At 38.8% G+C, this 22,626-nt stretch overlaps 1 protein-coding gene across 1 annotated transcript in view; it reads left to right on the top strand.

The window, feature by feature from the left end:
* Positions 1-22,626, top strand: part of PRLR (prolactin receptor) — a 47,994-nt gene that overhangs the window by 13,492 nt on the left and 11,876 nt on the right. The window contains exons 2-8 of the mRNA XM_072416583.1: positions 5,642-5,764; positions 7,455-7,587; positions 8,150-8,319; positions 14,679-14,848; positions 16,264-16,405; positions 17,700-17,799; positions 19,393-19,462. Of these exons, the coding sequence (XP_072272684.1) occupies positions 5,692-5,764; positions 7,455-7,587; positions 8,150-8,319; positions 14,679-14,848; positions 16,264-16,405; positions 17,700-17,799; positions 19,393-19,462 (858 nt within the window). The 5' untranslated portion in view covers positions 5,642-5,691. The remainder of the gene's footprint in view (positions 1-5,641; positions 5,765-7,454; positions 7,588-8,149; positions 8,320-14,678; positions 14,849-16,263; positions 16,406-17,699; positions 17,800-19,392; positions 19,463-22,626) is intronic.

Here is a 22,626-nt window from a genome sequence, read left to right as displayed (position 1 = left end):
TATTCAATATGAAAGATACTCTAAAGCACTTCCATAATGGGGTATCTAATAGTACAATAAAATGCAGGCTGCTCTAAAACATTTCATTTTCTGTGTCTCTTACATGTTGTTTATGTCTATACTTTGTATTGTCTGTTGTATAGTTCCGGGGAAGATGGTGGTGCTGTAAAAATCACTAATAATACAGTCATTATATACTCATAGCCTGTATCTTCACTGAATTCAGTTCTTATGGATACAAGAAATCTGCGACCATAGGGACTTGGCACGTGGGCAGCCAGCTGTACCTAATGAATGTCAGGAGGGAGATTCAAGCCTCTTGGTTATTCAACTGTCCACGCTGAGTTAGTTAATAAGGCGAATTTGTGTATTTTGAAAGAGCTTTTCCAGGAAATGTTCAAAATCAATTTGTTTGTGTCATCCGCTTAACATTAGGATACTGCTACAGTCAGATTTTCCACTCATTTATCCTGTCATATGGTGTCTTTCAAAAGTAGTTTCACATATTTCACATAAATTGTATGATATTTTATTCAATGACTATTTTTTTTCCAAAGCTTTCCTCCGGCTAAGACATTGTGCTTTGAGTAGAGAGTAAAAGTGTTGGAACTTTGAGAGATTTCCACAACAAATCTCTGCAACAAAACCTTGGTTCATAACGGGCTCAGTGTTTCTCAGTGGCCTTTTTCAACATAGGGAAACCCTTCAAATAACATTCAGATTATAGTTACTAAATCCATTGCTATATCCCACAATACTTGATGTCCCAATCTAAGCTGCCCCATTACATTCTTCTTTATAAATACTTGACCTGCATGCTACATTGCATTTCCCAGCTTAAAAGTAAAAGTTTGCCTAATATTGTTCCCTGAGGAGCTAGATCTCCTTTGGAGCCGGACATGCACAGCTGTGTACCAGTAAAACATGGAAGGACAGGATTGTAGAACGCAATAGACCCGATTAATTCTTTATACCTAATGGTAAATCCCAAGTGCCATTTACGTTTCCTATGTACCAGGGGAACACTTAGGATAATTGTATTCTTTAAGTTACATCAGTGTTTCTCAACCATGGTCTTCTAGGGTTCCTTCAGTGGGTTTTCCTGAGCAATGAGCAGTTTGGGCCTCCCAGGCCAGTTTAGGTGACACCAAGGATCTTTTTGGCTATCTGTAAGGCCGACTTCTTCCCAATGGCCAGCAATGTAAGAGACATTCTTCCAACTGACCACTTACTAATATACTGAGAGCAGTGGATATAGAAAATATATTAAGGGTTCCCTGAAGTTTTGAAAGTTATTTTTAAGGGTTCCCCCATGTTAAAAAGTTCAGGAAAGGCTGTTATTAGTTGAAATCCTATTACTTATTCATGTGCTGACTCCATACATACAGATGTCTTAAAATATTTGCTTTTATGGAAAACTAATTGTTCCTCTTACCTTGGAACATTCACTCTTCTTCTTTCCATGTATTAAAAATTTATCTATTATAATTACATTTTTGGCAGAATTTGCATCGTTCTCTGCAAGTTTCCAACTTTCCATCAGCTCCATGGAAACTCAGCTCTATGCAAACTTGGGACAATTATTCACCTCATGGCATGGAGAAAATTTTGCATTCACATAAATACTCTGTCAACCATGAACCAGCCACAATTAGACCTTGCACAAGCTTATAGAAATCCTAAGAAGATTGTTGAACTACAATGTAGGACCCCTTAAAGCGTACCTAAACTCAGAAATTTCACTTTACATAAAAGGGTGAACAACCCTTTTATGTTAAGTAAAAATTCTGTTGTTTGTTTCTTAGGCAGTCGAGAATGAATGGGAGCGCAAAGCCTCCTCCGATACCTACCTCACACATCCTGGGAAGCATCTCGAGCATGCACAGAAGGAGCCTTTTCGATAGAAGAGAGAAAAATTTGTCGTCCTCACGCATACGCAGTGAGATCGGCAAGTTTTTTCCAACCTATGTCACCCGATCTTGGGCCTGGGTCAGGTGACGTAGGAAGAAGAACCAGGAAGAAGAAGATAAGTGCCTGGAGCGCCGGTTCGGGGATGGATGCCAGGACAACGCGGGACCTGATGCAAGACACCCCCAGATGGATCGGACTGCCCTGCGGGATTGATGGTAACTGTATTTATTTTGTTTTAGGCACTTTCTTAGTTTAGTTCCTCTTTAAGGCTCCTCCTGACATGTCAAAGAATTCATAATACTACACAACCTCCAGAATAAAATAGCAGAGTGATTGTGAAGGGTGAATCTGCCTCTGACTGGTCACAGAGACTAGAAAAGAATGCAAGACTGGCTCCAGGAGAAAGATCTTTTACAGTGATTTACCTGTCCCAGGAAGTATATTTATAGTTGTTACCTGTTTATATTAGTTGACAAATGGGGATTTTGTTGATCATCTTTATATATATATATATATATATATATATATATATATATATATATATAATGTATGTTTTCATGTGTTCATTTTAAACCCTTCTTCAGACATAATACTCATAATACTTCAGACATATGTATCCAGGTTCGGGGCGGTGGGTGAATTTTGTCTCTGGACACAAGCTCAGACCTGCGATGGGAGAGTGAATGAGTTCTGGCATCATGATGTCACTCTGGGGGAACTTTCTTCCCCTTTGAGTGACACCCGGCTACCCACGCATGCGCGGTCCGGAATCCATAAGTTTTGTGGTTCGTAGGTCCAAAAAGTTTGGGGACCACTGCTTTAAAGACTATAAAGACTTAGAAAAAGAGAGAACAGGAAAAAAAGGCTTTTGTAGGGCAAACATTTTTCTTAAAAACTGTAATTTATTTAAATTAGTAATCCTATACACTAAGGAGTCCTCCTGCGCTAGACCTTGGCTAACACAGGTTCACTGTTCTAAAGATCAAAGAGTAATCAAAATACATTAAAACAATGTGGTAGCAGCAAGATCTTGTTTCCCTTTCCGACCCGTTTTGCCCCGCACGGCTTCATCAGGGAATTAGACGTTAAAAGTTGTGATGATAAATCGTGTAATCAATATAATGCAATGAAAATCAAAAGATATACAGTGATTATATAATGATGTATAAATTTCTAAATAAAGAGCTTACTGTAAAATTATATTAAAGTAAAATTGCTGAATCTTTTGACCGAATAGAACAAATGCCTGGTACCGGCTAGTGCTCAGGAATACAATAAAGATAAAACCAAAATAGTAGTTTGGATGTTTGGAATTTGGAGAAAGAGATATAAAGGGTATGCAAAGTGTTAACCTATATTTAGTTTAAAACTAAGTACTAAGAAGTGTTCTTTCTTCAATCTCCCACTGTCATTGTAAGAAAGGGTCGTTTGGTGCTGGATGGTGTTTCGGACTGGGCGATGGATTGTATTTATTCAGAGATCCTAAACTGAGCATAAATAATAAACTATAAAGACTTAATTCACATTTTTGTGAAAATATTTAGGGCAGCCACATTCATTTTGAACCCACCCCAATGTAGGCAGAAATGAACATGGCCCATTTTTTTTTAATGTACATGACCCTATTTAAACTGAATTATTTGGTAAATATCAGGATCTCGTTTGGTGGATTCTAAAATATCTTAGATCCAAATTGGATACTAAAGATTGGGCTGCGAGGGTGCTCTTTGAAAAAGATTTTCCCTTGTAGGAATTCTCTATGTGTCATGCTAATGGACTGAATCTTCTACTTCAACAGCTATAGAAAACCCACTTTTACATCAAGTAGAGTCACTTTTATATCAATAGCAAAAATGTCCTTATATTAGTCCTTGCAAGACTTAAAGAGCTTTTATATGAAAAGCCAAAAATATCCTTAAATAAAATGCTTTTAGGGGACAATTAGCGATAAACTCAACTTATCTGTGCACAAATTCTTCTCTGCGTTTAAAAATACTCAAAAGTGCACTTTAGTCATAATTGAAAAAATTAAACATTCAAAGAACAGAGCCCAAAGCCTCGTGTTTTTGTTTTTTACCAGGCCATCCTGCATCTTGATATTGCCTTTTTTCACCAACTTGATGTTCCAAGAATACCATATGTAGGCTGGTTAAAAATTCAGTGGAGGTTTCTGTCTCCTCTTGGCTGTGAGTTGCTATAATGACTTCAGGACTTTCACCATGGTCCTGATTTATGAAAGCTCTCCAAGGCTGGAGAGAATACACTTTCATCAGTGAAGCTGGGTGATCCAGCAAACCGGGAATGTATCTGGTCCAGGATTAAAAATGTTTGCTAGCAAAAAGCAAATGATTTTTAAAAATCAATTCCATGTTTTCTGGATCACCCAGCTTCACTTCTGAAAGTGTATTCTCTCCAGTCTTGAAGAGCTTTCATAAATCAGGCCTTGGCCATGTTGGAGGCTGGGACATTCCAAGCTTCTCTGATTGACTCTCTCTAGTTAGTAAAAGCAGGGCCAGCAATGGCATTTATCACGTTTCTATAATGAGGGGGGCTATAGTCAGCCCAATAACTGAGTAAAAACTAAAGCAAAAAAAGGCTGGTGCCCTTTACCAATCATTAAAGTTTCAAATCTTACTTGATTTATATAACAAATTAAATTAGATCCTCTAATCCTCCGCATACCACTCTTTGCAGATTTACTGATTTATAAAATAACGTGAAAACAGAAATTTTATGTGTTCAAACATAAGATCCATGTTTATTAGTTATGTTATGGACACCTGACCATAACACCCACCATAACACCTACCTACATGGCCAGATGTTATAAATGTGCCATATCAACTTTGTGGCAACATTTCGAGGAAGGCCATTTTCTATTCCAGCATGACTGTACCCCAGTACCCAAAGCCAGCTCCATAAATACATAGTTTGATGAGTACATGTGAAAGAACTCAAGTGACTTGCAAAGAGATCTGACCTCAGCCCTACTGAACATCCTTGGGTTACCTGAAACACCATTAACAAGTCAGGTCTTCTCATCCATCAGTAACATCAGTACTCAAAAAACACTCTCTTACTAAAGTACTAATTCCCACAGACCCACTTTAAAAAGTGGAGGATATAAGTGTTACAAGGGAAGGGGGTCAGATCCAAAGTGGTCATTATAGCCAACAACCTATATAGTCCATTGTTCACAAACTTGTGGCTATATAGGGTACTTTGTAAACCGATCCTTTAACTGCTAAAATGTTTGAATATGTCTGAACTCATCTTTTATTGATTTCTTTCTTTACTTCTTAAGCAAATGACATAGAAGACATGGGTGCAATTAGGTGTTGCATTGGTGTATGCTTGTTCTTGTCCAGAGACTCCATATCTTGTAATACAAAGACAAAAGTTAACTGCTCCGAAAACTAAACCTTGAGACCTTGAGTCTTATATTTCCGACGTGAATGGTTCTCATTACCCAATGACAATGCCTTACATTACATATATGTGTTAAAAAGGTTGTTTCCCCAAACCCACATCTGGGTGTTTTAAATGGCCAGTTTTGCTGTCATTAGTGCTTAGGGGTCTATATATAAAGCAGTAAACCTGATATTCACTAAAACATTCCCTGTTGGGGAATCAAATACTGCCAATCGGAACAGTACAGGTAACATTGACTTTATCCTATACTAGTAACATGGGCTTGTTTGTGATGTTTTTTTATTTGCATGTTTTACAGAGTAACATTGATCTTCTGATTCCGAGCACGTCTTAAGCCTATCGGCAAGAATGCGGCTAGCTCAGGTCTTTTCCTCAACCGTACCACTCGTCCTGCTCATTATCAGTATACCTTCTCTGAATGGTAAGCTCCATTATCTTGATTTATTGATATACTGTATATTTTACGTATGTAGGATAATATAATGTGTATATGAGTGCTTTCTCCTCACATATTAGTGTGTAATACCGACATTGGGGGGGATTCAAAATAAAAAAATCAATATCTCTTGGCACTTTCAGCATGATTGTATAAATTGGAAATAGTACATTTTTTTATTAGTATGATAGTATATGCACATAGATTCTGTCTTTATTTTGGCCCCTGTCTTCTGCACACCAGGAGTCAGATTGATAGAGGAAGAGTTCTAAAACAATGCATGATGTACAATTTACATTATGAAAGATTTGCAATTCTCTGTTGCCCATTCAGCCAACGGGAGGTGGGGGTACATGACCCGCCTGTATTCCTTATACTGTATTAGAGATAACTGGCTGAACATAATTGTATTGCCCTTAAAACTGTTCACATATCCAGTATATATTTCAGCAGTGCCTTTGCTGGCTGGCGTTTTAATTAAAAGAAAAGCAAACTGGGCTTCTGTTGAAAAAAGAAAGTAATGTAATACATTTGAAAATACAGCATAGCTTAATGCGTGTTCTCTTTGCCATACAACTCATTATGCAGGTTATGGTAAGTGGTTAAATCTTTACATAGATCTTTCCAGATCAATAATTTCCTGCATGGCTTGAAATCTATGACATGTTAAAAAAAGAATGTTCCCAGCCAAGATTATCCAAGGCTATCGGATTAAAAGCAGAAAGGTACACATAACATAAAGGTAATCTGTATAGGAAAAGGGCTTCCAATTTAGTGGTATTAGCAGATATAAAATTTTCTGGGTGACTGACACAGAACAATGAATTCTATATAACAGGCTTTATTACTTCCTGGCTCAATACCATTTGTTTGTTGGAGAATAATCATCAGTATGTAGAAAATACTATTGTGTGAGCACTGAGATCCACTGTGTTTGCTGTATTCCAAGATGTTTAAGAAACTCACTAATGTATAATAAACTACAGTTAAAGCAAATATGTTATTTGCCTGTGCATACCAATGCCTGTACCCCAATAATACCCCATTATTATTATTAAACAGGATTTATATAGCGCCAACATATTACGCAGCACTGTACATTAAATAGTGATTGCAAATGACAGACTAATACAGACAGTTATATAGGAGGTGAAGACCCTGCCCCGAAGAGCTCATCTTCCATTAGCCCTCTCATCCATTTTCCAGTGGGTGAAAACACCAGGTATGGAGAAGGATGTGATCATATGCCCAACAATAAGGCAGCAGATGGGATCTTCAGCTCCATGCAAACTCAGACTAAAACAACAAGACCATGTTCACTTTCTGCTGGTGGTGATTGAGTTTGTGCAGCTCTATGATCGGACAAAGTGAATCTGCTTTGCTCTGCAGGAAATAATATAAAGTGGTAGATTCTAGCGTCTACATTTTTTTAGTGCAGAAGGGATATGTATGCAAAGAAGTGTGTATCGGTGTGGCTTGCCCCTCCTGATCTGCTGTGTACCTGGGCTGTGTGATTTGACACCAAATGTCTGAAATCACCCAACATCAGATACATCAATTGCTTCACCAGTGGGTATGGTAGATTAAACCTTTAGAATTTTGTCATTTTGAGAAAGTACACTTTATTTTTTTGCCATGCTTTCAGTAATCAAGTCATTTATACATTGCTCCACAGCACAATCTCCCCCGGGAAAACCAAAAGTGACCAGCTGCCGGTCGTATGATAAGGAAACCATCACCTGCTGGTGGGAACCGGGATCAGATGGAGGACTACCAACAAACTACACTGTCCTGTACTGGAAGGAGAAGTAAGACCCACCTGCTTCCAATATATCACCTTTATTTGCAATGATTTGGTGCTCTAACATGTCTAACATGTCTACTATATCACATCCATACGTCTTACGGATCCATTTATTAACCAATCAGAACAATAAAAGACTGCTTTGTTGCATTACTGGCAATGCCTGGTAAAGGGAATGGTTACCCCGGATGAGCTTCTCTTTTGCCTGTGAGGACAGAATTCTCTAGCTTAGGACATGGAGAGCAAGAGAAACCTGACAGCTTCTAACTTCTTTCTGAAATTAAACATTAATTTGGGGCCTGCAGGTGCTTCAGACTTAACTTTTATCTTAAGGCATATTTCAAATTAGTAAACCAACGACAGAAGCAGAAATCAACATTTCTGGGGGCATTCCGTACACATGTGGAGTACAAAATATATATATTTTTAATAACATGATATTGCAAAATGAGTTGTGTAGCAATTGTTTATTTCTTACCAAATTTTCCATTCAGCAATTTACTGTGGGTTATCTGTATAGTAGCAGGTGATGTATTTATCAGTGTATTTCAATATTTGTATTTCAGTGCTAAAACAGAACAAGAGTGCCCCGACTATCACTCTTCGGGGCCGTATACCTGCTACTTCGACAAAGCACATACCTCGGTCTGGCATTACTACTTTGTCTACGTAAAAGCAAGAAATGCCTTGGGAACCAACGTGTCGGAGGTCTTTCAGTTTGAGATTGGTGAAGTAGGTAAGAAAATGCAAAAAGAAAAAAGAAATATACATTGCTCATGCTTTGCATGTTCTTGTTCTAGAAAATAATTAACAAGTTTTAAATAAGATGAGTTTAAAGTAGTGTCTCCTTGGGGACACATGTGAATTATAATTGAAGTTCTAAACCACTAATGTTCAAACTCAAAAATAAAACTACAACATTGAGTGGTTTCGCAATGGTGCTGTAAGGACATGTATTCCTGAAACTCTGTCCACAGCACCGTTTCTGAGTCAGTCCCGGCGCTCACAGCAGTCCCTCGGCTCAAGACCCCTGCACGCTCTGCACCTCAGAAAGGGCCCAGTCTCCGCTCATTTTTCCCAGCGATGAGGACCAAGGACTCAGCGGCCGGCACTTCCAAGATGGTGCCGTCACGTTCTCCCACCGATCGGGCAGTGGAGTTACACACACAGCAGTCGCAGGAGAGTGGTGAGCACAGGCATGCAGTATAGGCTTCCTCTCCCCCCAAGGCACCTAATAAAAACAGAGTCCCTGCTCTCTCAGTCATGAACACATGAGTCCCTCTCATGTCCCCCAGCTTCTCTCCAGGTCTCAGAGAGGGAAATGCTCTCTCAGGCAGCATGTGGAGGGGCGCAGTCTCCTACACCCCATGGAACCCCAGATTTATGGGCCTACCAGGGCGCTGGAACTTCTCAATTTAATATATCTGGATCACAGATACAGGGTTCTGGTACCACCACGCACATTGAGGGGCATCACCTCTCACCTATAAATAAATAAAATACCTCATTGAATACGTTGTCCACTAAATCGGACATTGAAAATTTGGCCGCAAGAATAGAGAGCTTTTGCACATAGAATTTGATGACTAGCTACAGCTGTAGAAGCCAGAGTATCATCCATTGAGGAGTCCTCAGCAATATTGCTGACATGCGTGCAATCTATGGAAAACGTCATTACAGAGTTTAATGGCCTCCCTGATACTGCAGGTTTAAGACCAAGAAAACAGACATCGTCGTAACAGTGAACACATTAGGTGGTAAACCAGAGGCAACTGCAAGTCCTGACCAAAAAGCTACAGTGACAGCAAAATTCAACATGCTCCTACCTCCAATCTCTCACATTGAAACTGATTGTGTCCATCGGGTACAGGGCCCACATAGGTTTGATATTGAAGCCCCACATGATGTGTTGTGTAGGATTCACTTCTACCTGGTGAAAGAAAAAATTATTAGGAAGACCTGGTCTCACGGGACTCTAGATTTTGACAGTTCTCAGAATCATGTTTTGCCTGATTTATCAAGCTCTACGCTCCGAAGTGCCAAATACTATGTCCTCTTTTTGGACAAGATCAAGGGCCTGCAACAATGTAATAAATGTATAAGCAATGTATAAATGGGGTCACCTCTTTCACCAGTTGTTGCGTTAAGGCAGCCATCTTTACACTGCGTACCCATGATCACCTTCAGTAACTCTTTTAATGATGACTTCTGGGCCTCTTCCAAGACGACACTGGAGACAACGACAACGCTCAACCCCCCACAGGTGGTCCCCGACACACCACTATAAGAGGTCTGAAGAAGATTGAGGTGTGCAGGGCGCACTCATCAACTGAGGACTTTTCATCTTAGGCTTTGGTCCTCCTCACCTTCTTGGTCTGAAATTAAGATCATTCCTTTACCTGACAATGTTTTATAGGTCCTGCCTCATTTCTGTATCAGAACAGAGGTGGGAGTGTGATGGAGCTCCACTCCAGCATTAACGCGTTCCAATTCCCCCATATAGGACTTCCTTATATGTTTAGGGACTTTTGGTTTATTCACTCTTAGTAAAAGAAGTTCCCCCACCATTCCCGTATTTGCATCCTACCCCCATCCATCCCCCTTCACATCCACAACTCAATTTTGAGTATCGGGTACTTGATTGTGTGTGACACTCGCTTAGGTACAATGCCGAGTACAAAGGTGTTCTCCTTTAATGTCAAGGGAATGAATATACCGGAAAAAAAATAGCTTTACTACGGGATTTACACAGACAGAAGGCACACCTGACTTTTTTACAGGACCCATTTTAGAATTGATAAGATACCGAGATTGACAGATCACAATTATCAATGGGTGTTCAATTGAGCTGCCACAGACTGCAGGTCTAGGGGAGTGAGCATTCTTTTATCAAAAGGAGTATCTTGGAAATTTAAAGATATATGGCATGACACAGAGGGCATGACCCTCTTTCTCCTTTGACTCCCATCCAGCAACGGTCTAGGCTGCACAAAAGACATTCTAATTAGTCATGACGCTCACCTCAAAAGAGAGGCTTCAAAAACTCCTGCAGGATACACAACCTGGAAATGACACAAAAACAATCTGGGGCAAAAGACGTTGAGTTACAACTACAGCAAGCCCGGGAACAATTAAAATCCCTTTGTTTTACCAAAACCAGGGTCATGCTGAAAAATGTAGATGTTCTTCCCTTTAATTTGGAAAAAAGTGTAGTAGAAATTTAGCTAATGCTTTGCAAGCAAAAAGAGCAAGAATGTATGTTCCCAAAATTGGTGACTCCGGGGAGAGGTTATGTCATCTCCAATGTATTTCGGGAGTTTTATGCCCAAATACATAACCTGAAATCGCAAGCCTCACCAAACCAGACTAATACACACATAGAAGCTACGTGTGCATAATTTAAAATCCTCAGGGATGCCGTCCATACCTGACCAGTACAAGTAGAAACTTGAAAGCCCTATAACTCCGGAAGAATTCTCCTGGGCTATAGGTGACTCAGCCACAGGGAAAACCGGGTTCAGATGGTTTGACTTTGATATTTTATAAAACTCTTCTGCCGGTGCTCAGTGCTCAATTTGTGGAGTTTTTTAATGCTTTATCTTCTCAACGCCCAGTGCTCAGAGATATACTTAAGGCCCATATCACTGTTATTCCAAAAAAAGAGAAAGACACCACAGCTTGCACCAGTTATAGACCAATTTCACTCCCTAATGCAGATGTGAAAATTCTAAGATCCTGGTGGCTTGCTTGACCCTCTATGTCCAGAGCCTGATTCACCCCAACCAAGTGGATTTTGTGCCTAATTGGGAGGCGTGTGACAACACTACTAAAACCATTCACCTGCTACGCTGGGCCCACAGAAAAGGCCACCAATTGATGCTCCTCCCCACTGATGCTGAGAAAGTGTTCAACAGGGTGGATTGGGATTTTATTGAACAAACCCTTATGTCATATATTCGCACTATAGTCATCCCCTTCAGCTATCCGAAGTGGGTCAGATAATACACCATCCCCTTAATGGTGTATTATCTGACCCACTTGGGATTTCTAACAGGACCAGGCAGGGTTGCCCACTTTCTCCATTGATATTTATACCCCTATTGGAACCACTATTAAGGATGGTAAGAGCTAGCTAATCCTAATATTCAGGGAATCTAGAATGCAGGACGTATGTGCAAAGCTGACGCAATTGTGCATGATCTTCTGTTTTATATCACATCCCCAATTACGTCTGTCCCCAATCTTATGAAAAAATTGGAGCATTATGGAGCACTATCGAATTTCAAAATAAATTTCCAGAAATCAGAGCCGTTAAATGTATCCCTCCCAGAAGCCATATGTAGAGCTCTGAAAAACACATTCTCTTTCCAATAGTCGTTGGAAAAAATTTAATATCTTGGAGCAAGCGCTTCCTATTAAAATTCCAGCATTCTTTTCTAGATTTGAGAGCGATATTCACCCATTATTCCGGGCGCAAAAAAAACCCAGGTTGAGTTTTAATATACAGGTAGTCCCCAAGTTAGGAACCCCTGACATACGGATGACTCCTAGATAGGAACCGGGCCTCCCTGCTCGCTCCTATGCAGGACGGAGGCTTGATGAGGGAGGGGCAGTTTGCATGACTTGCAGAAATAATCTTTTTTTAAACACAGCTGAGGTTGTGGGTGATCTTAAGAGCTGAGCTGATCTGTAACATCTTGTAACTCTTTAATGACCAAGACAATCTCTGCAGATGTTTCTTTTTGCATATCAAAATTTTTTTTTGCTTTGTGTTTAACTCACAGTGAGGATTTTATTCAGTAACAGACACCACACTGCCTAATAATATGTTGGGACAAACATCTGTCCTAATTGCATTTATTAAAATATTGTACCTGTTCCAACTTACATACAAATATAAGTTAAGAGCAAACCTACTGTCCCTATCACGTATTTAACCCGGGGACTACCTGTACTTCATCTTACGAAACAAGGAGGAGTGGGAGTACCTGACCCTTCCTTATATTAAGCCATAGTACATTTAGGCAGGATAATAGAATGGTTTGGGCATGCGGATTGGAAGCACTGGATTAAAATTGAGCAGGCAACTGCTGGGATTCCCCTGGCAGCATTACCTTAGTGTGAGGCTTAAATACTTCTCTGTTCGTGGCCACCCCACAATAGAAGAAACTTTGAACTTTTTTCAAAAAAATTCTCAAACCCGCATGACCGGGCCTGTCACCATTCAGTTCTGTGATTGAAAATGTTAATTTCCTACCAGGTTTCAAGGGTCGGAAATTTCAGGCTGTAGCAGAACTGGGAGCTAATTAGGTCAACTTTTTTCTACAAAAAACGGTTTGGCCTACATTGATGGAAATTAGTTCCGATCTGGTCTTTGCTGAATTGGGTTTCTGGCGTATACACCAGCTACATAATTTTTTTTATTCTCTTAGGAGATTGTAAAAATTTTGGAAAACATTCACAGATTTTTAGTCCCTGTGTACAGCGCAGGTTCCAATTCAGCATCTGACTTCACAATTTTACTCAATTCTGATTGCCCCAGAACCAGAATTTGTCCCTCCCTTTGTTACAAAATGGGCCCAAGATCCTAATGAAGATCGTTCACCTAATCAAAGTGACCAATTGATTTCAATTCTAATAGTCATCTTCAGTTAAATTGATATACCAAGAAATGGGCTATAAAATCCTGACCAGATGGTACAGAGTGCCGGTCCGTTTTCTGTGTGATTCGTGTTTCCAGAGGCATCAGACATTTGTTGGAGATGCAACAAGCATAGAGACACCTTTGTGCAAATTTTCTGGGTGTGCCCGAGGGTTTGTCCCATTTGGGAGGAAGTACATAGGCTCCATCCAAAGTTTACAGATTAGCTGATACTATTTGAGGCTAGGTTTTTTCTTTTACATCATACCTCTATTCCCAGAAAGATTTATCGCAGATCCCTTTTGATAAGATTAGTGGATGCAGCGAGAGCATGTATTCCGGCAATGTGGCATCAGTCTGGGACCCCACGAGTTGCCCAATGGTTTGACTGTATCAATAAGCTCTATTTGATGAAGGACCTAATGGCTTTTGATTGATGGAACACCAAACGATGAAAAAACGTGTTCCATGTAAACGTAAAAAACCTAAAGCAATTCATTTTTGGCATTTGCAGTGCAATCCACAGCCGTCTGTAGAGTGAATAGGTGCATGCAGCAATGATGTAAAAGCTAATCTGTAAATTAGGTTTAATAGATTCATTTATTGGTGTGTTCTTGTAGTTTCAGTTACCATCTGAAACACAACCTTGGGTATACATAAAATATCTGTCCTTGAGTCAATGCCATGCATCTATATGCTTCAAAAACAAGCTTAGCCAGCAAGCTCTGCAATCCTAAAGCCTCTGTGTATATATAGCTGTCAGCCTATAAATATCTCCATGTTATTTTTTGTAGTCAGAGCTTCTATAGTGGCTTACTAATGCCTTGTAATCCATCTGTAGAAGGATAAAATAACCACCATTAGGGTATTTTGCTGTGTGTGCATATACTATACATGTGTTCTGCTCTCTGCTGGGTATCTACACAAGGATCAGTATTACCGGCCATGGGCAGTTTGCTGTTTAGATTAGTTTAGGAGGCTTCTGAAATTATTCAGAATTGAATGACAAATACCTTTAACCTGTACTTGATGTCCTTCTGACCTGCAGTTGACATGACTCTAGCTGCGTTTGCAAGTATGCGAGAAAAAATTGAAACTTCATATGCACACACCAGAGATCCATAAAAAAAACAAATAACCCACATATTCTCCTCTACATCATTTCTCATGAAAAAAAAAGGTTTTCCAAAGGGGAGGACGGGACAAATCAGAGGATCAAGTCCACAATTGGGTTTTATTTGCTTGAAGAAAATGAAAATATGAATGAATGAAAAAAACCTGAGATCCTAGTCTACTGGTCAGGTGACTAGCAAGGCCAGTGATCCCGAATCTTCAAATGCAGGAAATTCAAACCAGCAAAGCTTATCTTCAAAAAAGAATAAACTCCAAAAACATTTAAGCTGTTTTTTTATTAGGGTTTCTGTATAATTATTATTGTTTTTTGTTTTCTGCAGTACAAACCCACCCACCTAGAAACCTGAGCCTCCTCTATGAAGTTGAAAGCTCCAAAGTACCTTATTTGTTGGTGTCGTGGCTTCCACCTGAAAAAGCTGATACAAAAATGGGTTGGATCACACTGCAATATCAGGTTCGACTGAAGGAGGAGAAGAAACATGTATGGGAGGTGAGAGAGCAATGTTTCATATCAAAATAAGGTTAAAAAGAACATTCGGGTTTATAAAGGTAGTCTGAAATATACATAAAAATCTGTTCGATTTACTGTTTTGTGACCAGAAGGTTATTTGTGCAACTCTGGTATTCCAAGGTGCAAGGGAACTGGCTTGTGTTGAAAATAGAATGATCTATGGTTTCAGACACTGCTCAATAACTCAAAGAGAAAAATAACTCTCCATCTTCTTTGAAGGAAGTGCAATTTGGAACTTTGGAAGCAATCAACAAATCTAGCAAAGCTAGTGCTCAGAAAGCCCAGCATGTACTCCACTCAGTAAACATGAACACTTTATTTAATACATTTTTTATTTTTTAAAAATCCTTATTTACATTATGAAAATAATTATATAGCGTAAGAAAAAATAAAATTAAACTAGTAGATTTTTTTATTTTAAAATGTTTTACTAGTCAGTTTCAGAGCTACATTTTTCTAACAAAACACTTCACCTTAGGGGCAGACAAAGAGAGGTATAAAATATGCCACTGCACACTGGTGTAGGACCCTCCTCAGCCAACAGGGGCCCCCACTAGGGTCCAAGTGATTTCTGCACAGGGCCCCATTGTTAGCCATGACCGCCACTGCTTGACCTAATAACCGGGCAGCAGTCTGACTAAAGCCTAAAGTTCAAATTTCAAACAAGGGCTGTGCACACGGAGAGAGAAAGATGAGTGCGAGTCACCCGCTGCATTTTCCTCCATAGCAAGCGAAAGCGGTCATCCCTGGTAACTCGTTTAATGATTCATTAAGGCTGAGTAGTGGTTCGTACCATAATGTGGGTAGCAGGGAAGATGATAATATTCTCAGAATTGTTTCTCAAAGAATTTTTCCAATGTTCCTGTCTTATTAAACATCCCTAAAGAACCAAAGTCAAATCTGTGAAACGCGTTCGCTCTCTCTCCCGCTATTTCGAGGAACTATATGCAATAAATACACTATTATTTTGTATCTTGAAATTGTTTTTGGTTAGGTTTTGTTTTGTGTAGCTAATGAAGTATTACTCTGTATCAAAATGTTGATTTGTATGTGTCAGTAGAAGGATTTTAAACAGAAAAAATGAAGTTAAGATTAGGAATGTTTTTAAATACTTTTTGGTTGGATTACTTGTAAATTTATATATGCCGGTAAAGTTCCTTAATCTCAGTGGAGAGTTTGGTTGGAGATACAGGATACAGATGAAGAAACAAAGTCAAAGAACAGTGGTACTTATTAGTATATCCTCTATAGCACCGAAACAACTGACAACCTGAAAGTTAAAATATGATTGCTGGTTGTAGAAAAACAATTCTGAATACTGATTATTTGATACATGTGGCACACAGTTTTTTGTCCAATGGGGATGCTGATCATTGCATGTTTTCACCTTTTAGGAGCATATTGTTGACCAGCAAACCAAGCTGAAGTTGTTTTCCTTGAATCCCGGGGAGGACTATGTGGTTCAGGTCCGATGCAAGGCTGACAGCAAACACTGGAGTGAATGGAGTGAAGAGAGCTATATCAAGATTCCTGGAAGTAATGACTCTATATTTTATATACTTATGAGTTACTATGAACTGGCACTTTTTGCTTCAATAAACCTTTACAAAAAAATGCAAGCTCCGCTTACAATGGCCAGGAGCCCCTTCCCAAATCACCAATGTAGCTGCCAAACGTATCTATAAAGGATAAAGTCATAATTCTTCTTACTTTTTCTTGCTCTTCTTCCACTTGCGGTGCCTAGGTCATTATGATTTCTCTGCCCTTCCAGGAAGAGTCCCGTGGAATGCAAAACAGGCAAAATCTTGCAAGAAGCTCTTTTAATTGACTGTAGTATCTTCTCAAAAGATTTCACCTGATCTGATTTCCAAAGGACTCAGTCTGGAACAATGGCAACATTACACCCAGCAATGTGGAAAAAAATATATAACTTGTTATAACTTGTTCTTTTATGGGCTTATTGTTTACATACCTAGAGAAGGTAGAATAAAAAGAAAGGGCAGTCCCAGCCAGTGCATGCTGACTTCTGTTTGTGGTGGAAGATTCGCTGTAGTTTGTCGGCAGCTCAATAAATTGATTGCATGGTCCAGCTGGGGAAAGTGTATTTGACCCATACCAGAAGTTTAGGGAAGAGTGAATAAGAGATGTCCCCATAACTGGAGGTGCAGATATGGAAACATTACATGATACATAAATCACTGTTGTATTTGGCTTGCATCATTACCAATTATATAGGAAAAGTGAAAATATTATGTAAATGAAGTAGGAAAACCGCCCTACACTTTCTCTAAAAAGTCCCACAAAAAATTCAAAATCCTGAATTCAGAGCTGAACTGTGACTTTTACGTTGGCCGAGCCTGGGATAGAACAATGGTGCAGAGGTCATAACTATCAGCCCTGCTGATTCACAAGACCATATTATATCAATCTGGACCTGGTTATACCATCTGCTTTTAGGATTATCTGCACTGCCTCTGCTGCTGAAACCTTCCCACTGGGATCTGCAGGGAAAGAGTAGGCGTAAGACATAAATAACAAAGGATTTGTCTTAGGCTTGGAAAGTGAAGATAGTTTGTTGATTACTTTATGAGGCTTGTGCATCCCATGGTACCTGGATTTACTTAGACTGTCATAAATGATCCTTTAGTTGCTTTAAAGTGCCATGTTGGATATATTGGGCAAGATCAGAACTACTTTTGGGTTTTTACTGCTCTTTAAAACTAGGAAAAAATACTTGTTCAACTATATCTTTTCAATAATGCTATGTTAAAAAACTGTATATTATGACTGCATTTTCAGACCCATTAATTGGATTTTTTGTTAATTCAAGGTCCAAGGCAAAGAGACATGACGCTTTGGATATCAATTGCTGTGCTATCCCTTATTATTTGTCTTACAATGATTTGGACAATGGCAATAAAAGGTTGCAGGTAAGTCTTGTCAATGCACAATAGTTAATGCTGTGGTAATTAAGATACAGCTAAGCAAATCCCCACTTTATAGGAGGATTGCCTCTATTGAAAGATTGACATTTTTACTGTTAAAACATGGCCATTACAAAATAATAAAGTGGCAATCACATACTCTAATTAAGTGAAAAGATTATTTTTATCACTAATATTGTTTTATTAAGAGGATTAGAGGAGCTCAGCTATGAGGAAAGATTAGCTGAACTGAATCTATTCTCCCTTGAGAAGAGACATATAAGGGGGGATATGATCATCCTGTATAAATATATGAATGTATATAGAGAACTCTCTTCCCAATTATTCACTTTAAGGTCATTACAATAGACAAGAGGGCACTATTTGTGTCTGGAGGAAAAGAAGTTTAAGCTCCGGATAAGGAAGGGATTCTTCACAGTAAGGTCTGTGAAAATGTGGAATCGGCTCCCTCAGGAAGTAGTTTTAGCAACTACTTTAGATTGCTTTAAGAGTAGAAGCACAGAATATAACTGGGTATTAAAGTTTAAAAGAAAGTACAACAGAGACTGTGATCCGGAGAACATCCAATTTTTACCTTCTGTTCAAGTAAATTGTTCAAGTTTTTTTTGCCTTCCTCTGGATCAACTATGTCTATAGGGTTTTATCTGGAATATTTTTTTAGAATGTTTATTTCCCCAGTGGTTAAACTTGATGGATGTATGTCTTTTTTCAACCTGACTAACTATGTAACAAGGCAGAACTTGTTTTCTTGGCACTCTCCTAGAGGTTCCTGTCACAGTGCCAGGCATTTAGGAAATTACTCATGAAGGTGGATCAGATGAAGGAAATAGTTTTATGATAGGTTACAACCCTATACAATCTCCTATGAAATTAGATGAGTCTTCTGAGAATGATGGCACCAGCACAGCTTGTCATGATTGGTTTATGTTTCGGACGTGCAGTGATGGCACCATGGGTTGTAATAGAACTTTCTGCTAGGAATGTTTATGTTTAGGATTTCACTACACGCTTCAGAATTTTACACTGGGAAAAAAATTCAAATTGTGGCCCTACATTGTTTGTTTTTCATATGTTACTGCAACACAAACGTCAATTTGTTTATACCTGGAGGCAGAAGTTGACTTGTGAAACATCCCTGTAAATGTATAGAATAAGTTATGGGATATGGGATGGCACATCAAGTTATTTGTATGAAGGAACTTGATTGGCCCGAGCTTCAGGTCAAGTCAAGTCTTAACAGTGATTATTAGTATGTGACTTTACAAGTGCTTTTTTGGCTAACGAGGCTTAAATTTTCCCCAAAACCCCCAAATCTTGGTGACATTTTTCCCAGAGGGGTTTGGATGCTCTAACAGCAATGGGGTTAAGGGCAACTCCATATCAGTGCCCCTTCAACCCCAAATGGAATAGGATGTCCAACCAGCTTAAGTCATTAGGATGGTCCGGTGTCCACTAACCTTTAGCTATTTATTGAGTCTCATCTATACAAATAGTAAATCATCATTATGTTGATTACACATACTAAAGTTTTAGTTGACTGGGTCCTGTTATCAAATTTGTAATATTTTTTCTTTTTAGTTGTATATCCTGTATATGTCCTCCAGTTCCTGGACCAAAAATAATGGGATTTGATACCCAGCTACTCAAGGTAACTGTTTTTCTTTTATACTGCACTGATCCAGAAATCAATTTTTAGATATTCAGTTGATTTGATTAAGTGGTTGTTGAAGCTTATGTTTGAAGTTTTCAGCGACATTGGAAATTTTTGGTGATTGTAGTTTGGCATACTCTATTCTGGTCTTCATTTTAACCCATTTTAATTTCTTGGCCTTTACTCTATTTCTTCATCTGCTCTCTTCTTGCATCTGGCTTTCACGTAATTTTAGCAATGAGTCACTATCATACACCTTAGTCTTGCACTTCCCCTTTACTTTTCTGTCCTCTGCTTGGAAGATTTGTGTAAGGCTTTCTCTAATAAAATAGTAGAACTGTGCCCAGGCAATGGATATTTCATATATTTATATTCTCCTATCAAGCAGTAAATAAGGTTAAAGCAATCCCTAACTGACCTTTGTAGTTACAGTCACTGTGGAGTGATTTATCCTCAAAGGTAATTTTTACAGCAGTGAAAATGCTCAGGTTGGGATTCAACACTTTGCTCCTTCCCTCTTTCTGTACACTTGCTGCCAGTTAAATTAGAGATGAGAAGTCTGAAAAGTCAAGGCACTGGGTCCGATTTTTTTTAAGCTCTCCAAGACTGGAGAAGACTAACATAGAAGGAGCTGGGTAATCCAGGAAATAGGGAATTAATTTCTTAAAAATAATTGCTGTTAGTTTTATGTATTGGAGCAGATCTATTAACATTTGAGGAACATCACTGATGAAATCCTGGACTAGATCAATTTTTCTAGGATTGAAAACATTTTCTAACAAATAGAAAATGGCTTTTAGGTAATCCATTCCAGGTTTGCTGGATTACCCAGCTTCACTGATGAAAGTGTATCCTCTCTAGCCTTGGAGAGCTTTACTAAATCAGCCCCATTGTTGGAAGGGGAAGCTGAGCTATAGAGAGAAAGTGAAAAAAACCTCTGCTGCAAATTGTGACAATGCACTACTCCATAGTGGCTTCAGCAAATATTTTCAGCCTTTATTTATTGCTGGTTAAAAATGTCCAAGTTCATAACCTGGCCACAACAATAATTTAAGGCTGGCTCAAATGTGTAAACACAAATTGTGTAATGCATGCAAAAACTTAACATTTCATAATTATTATTATATACTTATTATACTAATATATATATACTAATACTAAAATATGTTCTCACTAATCATACAATTTATATACATTCTAAGCTGACCATACTTATTACGCTCAAATATGATCTCCTATATATCCACACACATCTAAAGCAGTGTTTCTCAAAGAGGTTTCCATGAAACTTCAAGGTTCATTCAGGGGTTGCTTGGGTTTTCTTGAGCAATCAGTTTACTAATTAGTGATCTATTTAGCTATTCTTCCCAATGGTCAGCAATGTAAGGCAATGAGGCATTCTTCTTACTGAACACCACACTAATACACTGTGAGATTTGAATATAGTAAATATAGAAGCAGTTCACTGAAGACCTGTAAGTTTTTTCAAGGGTTTCCCATGTTAAAAAGATAATGAAAGGTTGATAAAAACTATATAGCCAAAATGTATGGGGATAGCACTCCAGATTGAGGTGTTTCCTGTGACTGGTACTGTCAATGCTACAACAGACAAATACATTTAGACAGTGGTGCTATCCATACCTAGAGTTTTCGGAAAGCAATTTTCCTCGATTTTCCCATGGTTCCACAAAATTTCGGAGAACCGATTTTGCAAAACCATTGGAAGATCAAGGAAATTAGAACAGGAGGATTTACAGGGGATTCACAGGATTCCCTGGGAATCTCTTCCTGTGTGCCATCCCACACTCATCACACACTCTTCTCAATGAATGCAGCCACAGCTGCAATCATTGAGAAGATGCCTGGCAAAAGAGAACTTCCTGACATTGTAATATAAGTATCTCTTACAAATGATACATTTGGTACAGATACAAATGTATCATTTGCTGGGCATCATGATGCAGCCCTGCAAATCCTCCTGTTCGGCAAAAGCTCGATCTCTCTGCGAATCAGAAGGTCATTCTCGTTTACATTTTTGATAAGCGAGAAGGGCCAGATTCACCGTGAGATCGAACTTAATATTCTCGCTCATCACTACCTGACATCAAGGACCCATTTGTTAATATTCAGCAGAAGCCTTAAGGCTACTTTGACACCCATGGCAGCAGCTGCCACCTTGCTAGCCACCCATACCATTGCACTGGTTCTTTAAGAACCACATTATACATTAGGTGGTATAGAACTGCTTACTACCAATACTCTTATTTTCCTAATAGGCCTCCATGAGTGAGGAAGGAGTTTAGGCCATGATGCTTCAATGCTCCAGCAAATCGCATGCCGTTATGAAAGACAAACTTTAACACGTGGGAGCAGTCTAAACAAGTGAATTTGTTTTAAACTTTCTCAATGAACCATTTTGAATGGAGTTTCCTTGTACCCTCTTCTTACTAAGCTAAGGGTAACAAAAAGCCCTTCTAGGTTTGAACTAACTGATCTTTGCTAGGTCCTACTCTGATTTGCTAATTTCTAAGCCAATCACAATGCAGGAATGGGAATCCAGAGCAGAACATTTCCAATATAAGGGAATTTTGTTTGCTCTCTGCACACACAGCTCAGGTCGGCCCACTATGAAAGATATAGGCATGGCAGCTACAAGGATGCCGTTGTAGAATTCTTGTGTAAGTATGTTATACCTGCTTATTACTTTTCAATGTACTTTGTAATCCAATGGCTCCCAGGGCTTGTGTGCATGGGCATCTTGTCTAGTATATTGCTTAAAGCTAATGTTTATTGGTTCGTAAATTGAAATAGATATCAGTTTCTATTAACATAAGTGATTCACACATCAGTGCCATGGTAATGTAGTTTAAGTATGATCATACATATAGCTATTTAAAAAATGCAAGGTAGGATAGGTAAGCTCATATGATTTTGATGAATTTAAAGATACTTTTACAGAAAATGAACAATCTGTAGTGTTTATAAAGGAGGATGACATTCCTTTTTAACTTTTAGGCGATAGTTCTGTATTCAAGTCTACATAAATCCAGAACCGAATATGGAAAATTCATATTGATAATTAAATAATAAATACCTGTGGTAATAGGGCAAATGTGCTTGCACGCTGTACTACAGCTATTTCAATTCATATCAGCCGGTGG

Source organism: Pyxicephalus adspersus, chromosome 6, assembly GCF_032062135.1.
Source record: "Pyxicephalus adspersus chromosome 6, UCB_Pads_2.0, whole genome shotgun sequence".
NCBI classification, from domain to species: domain Eukaryota; kingdom Metazoa; phylum Chordata; class Amphibia; order Anura; family Pyxicephalidae; genus Pyxicephalus; species Pyxicephalus adspersus.
This window is presented reverse-complemented; position numbering and strand designations above follow the sequence as displayed.